Source organism: Garra rufa, chromosome 1 (genome assembly GCF_049309525.1).
Source record: "Garra rufa chromosome 1, GarRuf1.0, whole genome shotgun sequence".
Taxonomy (NCBI): Eukaryota; Metazoa; Chordata; class Actinopteri; order Cypriniformes; family Cyprinidae; genus Garra; species Garra rufa.
This window is the reverse complement of record NC_133361.1, coordinates 61,484,447-61,495,411: the sequence shown is the minus strand read 5'-3', so window position 1 is coordinate 61,495,411 and position 10,965 is coordinate 61,484,447. Positions and strand designations below refer to the sequence as shown.

At 35.3% G+C, this 10,965-nt stretch overlaps 1 protein-coding gene across 6 annotated transcripts in view; it reads right to left on the bottom strand.

The window, feature by feature from the left end:
- LOC141337759 (NACHT, LRR and PYD domains-containing protein 3-like) overlaps positions 1 to 10,965 on the bottom strand; it is an 887,345-nt gene that overhangs the window by 692,325 nt on the left and 184,055 nt on the right. For 4 of the 6 annotated variants that reach the window (XM_073843388.1, XM_073843389.1, XM_073843390.1 and 1 more), the window contains exons 6-7: positions 1,743 to 1,913; positions 589 to 759 (exon numbers count right to left, since the gene is read on the bottom strand). In XM_073843388.1, the coding sequence (XP_073699489.1) occupies positions 589 to 759; positions 1,743 to 1,913 (342 nt within the window). Of the gene's footprint in view, positions 1 to 588; positions 760 to 1,742; positions 1,914 to 3,217; positions 5,156 to 5,494; positions 5,585 to 8,259; positions 8,856 to 10,965 lie in introns of those variants that run through there. The other 2 variants (XM_073843400.1, XM_073843392.1) reach the window with 2 other exon arrangements.

Sequence of the window (10,965 nt, the reverse complement as noted above, 5' to 3'; positions counted from 1 at the left end):
TGAATGCCTTCAGTAGAATTCAAATTAGCCGTTTTAATCTACATTAATCTAGATTAATTTCAAGATTACAGTGAGATTAATCTAGATTAAAAAAATGTATCTATGCCCACCACTAATATATATATATCACATAAAAAAAGTAAATACTATCATTTCATTTTTAAGTTTAATATAAAACAACTGTATTTAATTCTCTCTTTTTATTTTAAAACATAATACAACTGCCACACTTTAATATTTCGTTTACTATTTTATTTAAAAAAAATGTATATTACTATCACTATTATTAATTTTATATTTATTTATATTTAATGGGTCAAACTATGTGTAGTGTGAGGACCAAACCAAATCTCCAGGTACTCTTATGAGAACCAGGGTAAGAAAATGTGCACCCCTGGTTATAGGCTTGAATTCAATAAAAAATGGTAAGAAGCTGCTTCTTGTAATGTCTGTATGTATGTGCAATTAATTAGATTAATTAATCGCCACACCATGTAATTAATTAGATCACAAATCTTAATCGCTTGACAGCACGAATATTTATATACTTTCTTTTTATTAAAATCTGAGTCAGTATGAAAGCCAAACCTCAGTTTGTTGAATTGACAGGTTGGACGCTTCAGTCCAGTACAAAGCAGCTCCACTCCTGAATCCTGCAGGTGATTGTTACTCAGGTCCAGCTCTCTCAGGCAGTTTGATGATTGTAACACTGAAGCCACAATTTCACAGTGTCGATCAGTGAGATTACAGTCTGTCAATCTGAAAACAGGGAGGACATGTGAGCAGGTGAATCCATGAGATTGCAAGACGGTAATATTCCTAGTGTAGCAGACCTTATGTGTCAAAAAAAATATATATATATGATCGCAGATAATATTATCAGACAGTGCAAAGATGTCCTTGTTTTGGCTCTCTATGGAGTCTTGTAGTCTGTGTTTATTTAAATATTTTGAATGAAGACTTTGGATGGATTCATTTTTTTAAATGTAAACATTTTCTGAATAGTTAATGTTGTTGTTAATGCAATTGTCAAGCTTTTTGTGATGCATTTTGGAAACAGAAGATGAGCACCTGGTCTAATGCGCACCTGGCTTGAGAAACCCGTTCTCAAAGACTTACTTTTAATCATTAGTTGGGTAGCACACATATTCTGAATGCCTTCAGCAGAATTCAAATTAGCCATTTTAATCTACATTAATCTAGATAGATTTTTTTATCTAGATTAATCTCACTGTAATCTTGAAATTAATCTATGCTCACCACAAATATATATATATATATCACATAAAAAAGTAAATACTATCATTTCATTTTTAAGTTTAATATAAAACAACTGTATTTAATTCTCTCTTTTTATTTTAAAACATAATACAACTGCCACACTTTAATATTTCGTTTACTATTTTATTTAAAAAAAATGTATATTACTATCACTATTATTAATTTTATATTTATTTATATTTAATGGGTCAAACTATGTGTAGTGTGAGGACCAAACCAAATCTCCAGGTACTCTTATGAGAACTAGGGTAAGAAAATGTGCACCCCTGGTTATAGGCTTGAATTCAATAAAAAATGGTAAAAAAGCTGCTTCTTGTAATGTCTGTATGTATGTGCAATTAATTAGATTAATTAATCGCCACACCATGTAATTAATTAGATCAAAAATCTTAATCGCTTGACAGCACTAATATTTATATACTTTCTTTTTATTAAAATCTGAGTCAGTATGAAAGCCAAACCTCAGTTTGTTGAGTTGACAGGTTGGACTCTTCAGTCCAGTACAAAGCAGCTCCACTCCTGAATCCTGCAGGTGATTGTTACTCAGGTCCAATTCTCTCAGAGAGTTCGATGATTGTAACACTGAAGCCACAATTTCACAGTGTCGATCAGTGAGATTACAGTCTGTCAATCTGAAAACAGGGAGGACATGTGAGCAGGTGAATCCATGAGATTGCAAGACGGTAAGATTTCCTTGTGTAGCAGACCTTATGTGTCAATAAAATATTATATGATCGCAGATAATATTATCAGACAGTGCAAAGGTGTCCTTGTTTTGGCTCTCTATGGGGTTTTGTAGTCTGTGTTTTTATTTTAATATTTTGAATGAAGACTTTGGATGGATTTATTTTTTTAAATGTAAACATTTTCTGAATAGTTCACTGACATTTAGCACTTTAGCTGAAATATGTATTTAGAGAATCATAAACCAAGGCTGGAAACAGTGTTGTTTTTGACAACCATCTTAGATTTAGTCTTAGTCTTAGTCTTTTGGACTAAAATGTTTGGACTAAAACTAAATAGTTATTAGTTTTAGTCAAATTTTAGTCACTTCTATATATGATAGTTTTAGTCCAATTTTGTTCGATGAAAAGTCAAAAACGTTTTAGTCTAGTTTTAGTCGACGAAAAGTTAAAAAGGTTTTAGTCTAGTTTTAGTCAAAAAAGGGGAAAAAGTAGTCTTAACAAATTTATGTAGGTCAGTAAGTATTTTGCTGTTGAGTAGTGTCACTTAAGTTCTGAAAATAGCAGATCTATAGTTCAACACAATGTGAGCTTCCGGATCGACTATTTTCACCAATAATTACAATAATGAAGGAATCTTTTAAAACATAAAAGACAAACAAGGATGGAATGCTAAAATCGCTTGCCATACTAGTATGGCAAAGAGTATTTAATGCTAAAACGGCTTGCCATAGCGGCATTTTTTTTTTAGGTTTTAATTGGCATGCACAATAAGCAGAAACGCATGCATTTTAAATGTCTGAGGGACCACACACTAACATTTTCGTCTATTCTCGTCTCGTCACCGAAAACTCACACACGTCTCGTCATGTTTTAGTCATCAACAAGCCATTTATATCTCGTCAACGTCTCGTTATCGTCATGGAAAAAAGTGGCGTCAACGAAATGATTTTGTCATCGTCATCGTTGACGAAAACAACACTGGCTGGAAAAACCTGAAGAATGAATGAGCTGACTTTGTCAAAATACACAGAATCACCAAAAGCACTGCAGTCTGCATTAAACAGAATTTGTGATTGTCTTCCCTGTTGTAACATCCATGAATAAAACAGCTTCTTGAATGGGAAAAAAATGTGGGACAGGGTTTTGTCCTTCAGTTTTTTGATAATTGTTATTTACTAATTATTGCAAATGTTTCATCAATTTTTTTTTTTGCCATTGAAACTATTGCATGTTTGCATTTGCACACTTACAGAGCTTTTCTGCAGTTCCTCACAGCAGGTAGCAGTCTCTGTCCACCATCTCTTGATTTGGTGGTGATTTTTTTAAGATCAAATTCATCCAGCACTTCCTCTGACATCAGGATTATGTTTGCCAAAGTTGAACACTGAGCAAGAGAAAGACTTTTTTCTTTTGTTCCAGATTCTAAAAATGCCTGCATTTCTTCAACAACAGAATTATCCTTCATCTCAATCAAGCAGTGTGACAGATTTATCCATCTTTCAGGACTGACATTGTTTTTTTGACCTCGTTTAAGGTTGTGGATTATTTTCTTGATGCTCTCTGGGTTGTCCTCTGTGTGTATCAGTACATCCTTTAAGAGTCTCTGATTACACTCCAGTGAGATGCCATGAAGAAACCGAAGGAAAAGATCCAGGTGTCCATTTTTACTCTCTAAAGCTTTATTCATTGCTCCCTTCAGAAGAACATCAAGAGGAACATTTTCACATTGAGTTCTAAACTTTCCTGTTAGAAACATTTTCAGAATCTCACTGTTCTTGTGTAAATAGCAGTAAAACACATGCAGTGCTGCAAAAAACTCCTGAAAGCTCAGATGTACAAAGCTGTAAACCTTCCTGTGATTAAACACAGATTCCTCTCTGAAGATCTCAGTACAAATCCCAGAATACACTGAGGCATCAGAGACGTCTATGCCACTTTCTCTCAGGTCCTCCTCATAGAACATCACATTACCCTTCATCAGCTGATTGAAGGCCAGTTCAGCAAGTTTCACAATCACTTCTCTGTTGGACTGCAGGAGTTTCTCTGGATCTCTCTCTTCATATTTATGGTTCCTCATATTTGTTTGAATGAGAAGGAAGTAGATGTACATTTCAGTCAGAGTTTGAGGGATTTCTGCACTGAGATCTTGTTTCAGGATGTTTTGAAGCACAATGGCTGAGATCCAGCAGAAGACGGGTATGTGGCACATGATGTGGAGACTTCTTGCTCTTCTGATGTGTGAGATGATTCTGCTGGCTTGATGCTCATCACTGATTCTCTTCCTGAAATATTCCTCCTTCTGAGGGTCATTGAATCCCTGAATTTCTGTCACACGGTTGATGTAGTTAGAGGGGATCTGATTGGCTGCTGCTGGTCTGGTGGTGATCCAGATGAGAGCAGAGGGAAGCAGATCTCCTTTCATGAGGTTTGACATCAACACACCCACTGTTGAAATTTCAGTCACATCAGAAACTTTCTGACTGTCTGAAAACATCAGTGAAATTCTGCTTTCATCCAGACCATCAAAGATGAACACAACTTTACATTCATCATAAATCTTTGAGTCCAAACCTTGGAGTTCAGGATTAAAGTCAAGCAGAAGTCTGTGAAGACTGTATTTATGATCTTTAATCAAGTTCAGCTCTCGAAATGTAAGCACAAACATAAAATCTACATCCTGATTGGCTTTTCCCTCGGCCCAGTCCAGAATAAACTTCTGCACAGAGACGGTTTTTCCAATTCCAGCGATGCCTTTAGTAAGAACAGTCTTTATTTGGTCCTTCTTCTCTCTTCTCATCTCCTCATATCCTGGATCAAGTAAAGGATTAAAGATGTCATTGCAGTTGATTGGAGTGTCTTGGAGTGTCTTGTAACCTTTCTCAATCTGTAGCACCTCATGTTCTTCATTCACCCCTTCACTCTCTCCCTCTATGATGTACAGCTGTGTGTAAATCCTGTTCAGGAGGGTTTGATTCTCTTGTAGTTTAATTCCCTCAAATACGCTCTCATACTTGTTCTTCATGCTGATTCTGTGCTGTTCTTTGACTCTCTGAAGATCATCATGCACTGGTTGGTGAGAATCGAGCTGCTGGGCTGCTTCTGAGTCACAATGTCTGAAGTGGTTCTGATAGTAAGGGGATGGCAAGGTCTGAGGGGACACATATCTGATCTGGTCAGCTCTCCAACCACTGAAAAGATATTAAGAGAAACAATCAGAAAGGACCTTTGTCAAAACAGAGAAAATATTTAATGTTTCTAATATCAAATGATCTTATCTGTAATCATACCACAACCACATTTGCAAAGCAGTGTTCATCGGTGCCAATAGGACAAGTTCATCTATATTCATGTGTATTCATATTATATTAGTATTATGTATTAATCTACTGACTTTTTCTTTTCAATTTTCTTTCTTTATATCATTTATTTTTGTATTAATTTTGCTTCTAAAAAGAGAGCACTTTTTCTGTCTAAAAATTAAATTAATTATTTGTGTTGAATATCTGACTGTACATAAAAATACTCACACAGGATCAAAGGGATCGGATCCATCACTGAGATCAGGGGGCTGCAGTGGAGAAGCTGCTCTCTTTCTCTTCCTGCTGATGGTACTAAAACTATAAAGATATAAAAAAGAAAGAAATATATTTTTTTCTGTAAATTATCAGTCTGCTCCAATAAATTAACATAAACACAGGTGTGAACAGGTCTAGGTGAGCTATGGTTGAAAACTACAAAATAAATGAAAATTAGTCTTTCAGGCTGGGATCAACTACTTTGGCCTCAGTCTGGATGGTCTGTGAGGATGTCCCTAGCTGAGTTCACTGGTGCCTGTCTATAAAAGCACATGTGAAACTCTCAAAATTAAATCACAGTGGAACAACACAATCTCCCTAGTTTTCAGTGAAAATGCAAATTAAGCAATTTGGGACCATTTTGGCTAAAATTATCCAGGAGTGGTTGAAGATGGAATCCAATATGTAAAACATGCTGTTGAAAAGTGGTGGCTAAAGCAGCGAACACATCTAAAATATTACAGCACTCCAGGCTTCAACATCCAAAGATTTAGGCCCAGATAAATCTAATAGTTTTACAAATATAATAAATATTATTTAACATCACTAAACATTATTTTTGCCATATCTCCCATCCAATAATTACAATAAGCTATGCGATGTGTTAATTTGATATGAAGAAGGTCTCAGCTTTCAAGTTCTGTTGATTTTGTCACAAATTCTAAACAATAATTGCAATTTATATCAATCTGGAGCTCATTATAGCCACATATCTGTTTAAGCAGAAACACGCAGCACACCTGAATTGATCAACTCTCCTGCTTTACTACTAGTTATAGCACAAAATAAACATGAATTAACATCAAATGGCATGTTGACAGATTCAAATTACTGAAGATTTCACTTTATACAACCACTTTTTTATTGATTACCATAATGAATTATGCAATAAAGGGCTTGTTTTCTTCTGGTTACTCCATGTGTTTTTCATGATCTGATAGCTATTTGGTTTGTTAAAACAGTTTCATTTACACTTTCACTTTTATTTCCTTTTTCTTTTTTTATTCAAAATATTAACAAAGGTGTTAATTATATTATAAAAAATCAGATATTCAGATTTACACATATGTGCAAGTAACATAACCACATAAGTGGTTTAAACACTTTTATAATGACCATGGTAGCTGATCTATTACGGATGATGGGAGCCGCCAAGTTAGTTCGCGCTGAATCAAAATGTAAATTCATCCTCTCCTCCCGAGACATTAAATTAAGTTTCTGGCGAATGGGGAGAAGAATAATAAAGTAAACTTTATTGTTACCTACACTGTGTATATGATATCAATAAAACAAATTATATTTGTAAGGATCATTAGTGCCACTCACCTATACATCAGTGTGTATTTTACAAACTGTAAATGTATATTTTGCTAATGCTTCTGTGTTTTTAAATATCTGAAACCTAAAATAAGCATTATCTGGTTGAAAACACTGAATAGTTGTGATATGCCAAGCGCTGAGCATGTCCGTCTCTCGCCCAGCGCCAGGAAAAGCAGATGTGAATTTAGTAGTTGATCACGAGACGCTGTTAACATTCTAATTACACAGATGTGATCGTACACTTTAAGGGCTTAAAAAATACTTGTGTGAGGTTGGTAGCTAGCTGGTTGGAAAGACTGTATCACAACGGTATCACATCTATAGTTTCAGCGACAACTGCCCCATTTTAATTCTCTTTCTTTCATTTTAATTCTCTTTTATCGAAAGACCATCGAAAGAAGCCATTCTTTCTTAAAAAAAAATAACACAAAGCCTTAAATTAAACAAAAAGGACATTGTGGATGAATTTAAATACAACTAAAATGAGTGAGCAGTTTTGGGGTTTTTTCTGTCTTTTTGCATTTTTGAATTAATTATAATTAAGTCAAAATTAGGAGATTGAAGTTGTGTTATATTGTGTGAATTAAGTTAATTAATGTGAAATTTCCACCTACTAAAAAAGTCTGGTTAACTGACTGATTATGAAAATAAAACAAGGTTGACAAAATTATATTGTTGGCGTTTCTGAGGTTATGTTACGATTGTTATTCCATATTCACAAGCTGTGTTATTGACGATTTTTGACACACTGATTGATTGAATACATGAGATTTGTTTTAAGTTGTTCTGATTTTTTTCAACATGTCTTCTGATATTCATTCATTTTGTGCTGGAACTAGACAACATAGACTGTAAAGAAAGGAAAAGAGAAGAAAAGAGGAAAAAGATGATTGATTCACATGCTGCATGAACTGAGGTGAATACTGTGATCTCATGCCATATTAAAGAGCTGATAACAAATTTATTGTTTATATTGTGTGATAAAATGGCGATTCGTGTTATATTAAAGTAAGAAAACATGTTTACTGGGATTATTTTGTGGCTGGCTTGCTACAAATAATGAATATACTTGAAAATGTTAAATATTATTTCCAAGCATTTATACTGTCAATTGAACAGTTGTTTTATTTACCTGCAGAAAAGAAAACAAAAAAGAGTGTTGGAGGCCACATTAACCTACAACGTTTAGGGGGCCCGTACAAATGTTTTTAAATATATTTTTGACTTGCAAAGCATGGTTTACATTTCAGTGATCATGCAGGTGTGTAAGGAATTTAACTAGTTAAAATGACTCTAATGAGGAATCTCTATTATTATTGAAACATTCAATGAGAAGGACCTCAGTGAGTGCAGCATTATGTTTGTAAAAAAATCACATCCACTGTCATGATACTTACACAGGGTCAAAGGTCACAGCAGGTCCATCATTGAGAACAGGAGGCTCAACCATGGCCTCTGTGTCTACTTCTCTGAGATTAGGGGGCTGATGCATAGAGTTGTTACTCTTCATAGACACACAGCTGATTCCTGGAGATGATACTCTCTCTGTGTCTACTTCTCTGAGAGTAGGGGGCTGATGCATAGAGTTGTTACTCTTCATAGACACACAGCTGATTCCTGGAGATGATACTCTCTCTGTGTCTACTTCTCTGAGAGTAGGGGGCTGATGCATAGAGTTGTTACTCTTCATAGACACACAGCTGAATCCTGGAGATGATGCTCTCTCTGTGTCTACTTCTCTGAGAGTAGGGGGCTGATACATAGAGTTGTTACTCTTCATAGACACACAGCTGATTCCTGGAGATGATGCTCTCTCTGTGTCTACTTCTCTGAGATTAGGGGGCTGATACATAGAGTTGTTACTCTTCATCGACACACAGCTGATTCCTGGAGATGCTGCTCTCTGAGTGTCAACAGGAGCCTCCTGCTCTCTCTCCACATACACACTCATTTTACAGGCTGTTCGTCTGCTTCGCTTCTTGCTATAAAAGAAACTCAGGCCTGCATGTGGAAACAGAGAAATAAAGATTTAAAGGAAAACTTTTGCCAAAATGCAATCAGGTTTCTTTTTTGGATTGTAAACTAGTCAAACTTTCATCTTAAAGCATAATTATGAGGAAAGAGCCACTTTTAAGATTGACCATGATTTTGTTTTCTGGTCAAATGGCCAGTGAATGGGAGTGCTAGGGGCACTACTTTGAGCGCATCAAAATCAATATTTTCACAACACTAAGAAGGCTTGACACACCATGAAACTTTGCTCGAAGTATCGCCTGGGTCTCTACACATGAACTCGAGCATTGAGAACATTGTTTGTGTACACAGAGTTTACTAAAAAGAAAGGTTTTGAAGAACTCACTTTCACTGTTTTGGTTTCCACTCGCAGCCATCTTGCCAGTCAAGAAGTGTCGATCTCCGAATGCGACGTAATAGTGAGGAGAGTAAAGATGGATAGCTCCTAAAGCCTATTTCCATTATTATAATTATTATATAAAGATATTGCTAAGTGATCATGCTTTTTTCATTGGAATTAAAACTTTATGACATTTCGTCCTATGGAGTCCATTCATTCGCATTCGGAGAGACCCAGGGGATACTTTGAGCAAAGTTTCATGGTGTCAAGCCTTCTTAGTGTTGTAAAAATATTGATTTTGATGCGCTCAAAGTAGGGCCCCTAGCACTCCCATTCACTGGCCATTTGACCAGAAAACAAAATCACAGTCAATCTTAAAAGTGGCTCTTTCGTCGTAATTATGCTTTTAGATGAAAGTTTGACTCGTTACAATCCAAAAAACAACCCAGATTGCATTTTGGCGAAAGTTTCCCCTTTAAGCACAAGTTCTGTTAGAAAGACTCAAAAGCCACTGTCATTCATAATAGGTCTGGCCAATCATTGCTTGAAACCTGGAGTATAAGCACTGAAATCACTGTTTATTTTTTGCAGTCGACGCTGACATTCCTACTCAGTCAGGGAAACTTGATACTTTAGCCGCAAGTTTTCGTGGTTCATGAAATTACTGACATTTAATTTAAAATCAACCTTCTGTGATTGACTGTGTAAATGGCATATCTTCAACAATTCACACTATTTTATTAGGCAGCGACTACTTGGACTAAGTGTAAATAGCGAAGGAAGCTATTTACACTAAGTGCAAATAGCTATAGATTCTATGTACACTATGTTAAAATAGCAGGATTTTTTGCTATAAAAAAAAAGGGTGTGACCTGTGGCCAAGTATAGTGACCCATACTCTGAATTTGTGCTGTGCATTTAACCCATCCAAGTGCACACACACAGCAGTGAGAAGTAAACGCACACCTGGATAGGGGTGGGTATCGTTTGAATTTTATCGATTTCGATTCCGATTCCGATTCCACTTATCGATTCCGATTCTTTTCGATTCCCAGTTTCGATTCCGATTTAGTAAAAAAAAAAAAAACAACAAACACAAAAGTCAAACATTAATATATTAAACATGTTTATTTTCAGTGCTAGATTGCAACATATTATTTTATCACAGGGGTTCTCAACCTTTTTATATCAGGGCCCCCTTCTTCTCGGGTCAGTTTTGCAAGGCCCCCCTATGCCTGACATTTCCTCTAAAGGTGTTTATTTTTTAACCTTTTTTATTAACCTAAACATTAGTTTTGCCTTTTTATTTTTCTCCTGCATGTTATAAAAAAAAAAAATCAAACAAACTTTAAATTAAAGCTATACTTTTGAATTTAAAAGAAAATCCTCTGCTCTAACTTTTTAACATGAATACACACATACAGATTTAAAGCACCTAAATTATTTAATTCAGACATTCTTCACAACTTCAGAGTACTCTTTCTTAAGTGACTGAATATCTACTGTTTGTATTTATTATAAAATAAACATATAAATGAAAAATACAGTAAATACATTGTAAATCTGTTTATGCTGGTGCTCATATGTGCTTAAACACCACTGACCCTTACAAGATCCACCTCTATGGGTAAGCATTCATTATAAAACACTTACAGGACATTCATTTTGAAAACAATGCAAATATTTTGAAATTTCACGCAAAAATACTATGGATCAGAGCACCGAAAGCATGAATAGTTTGTGAATCAAC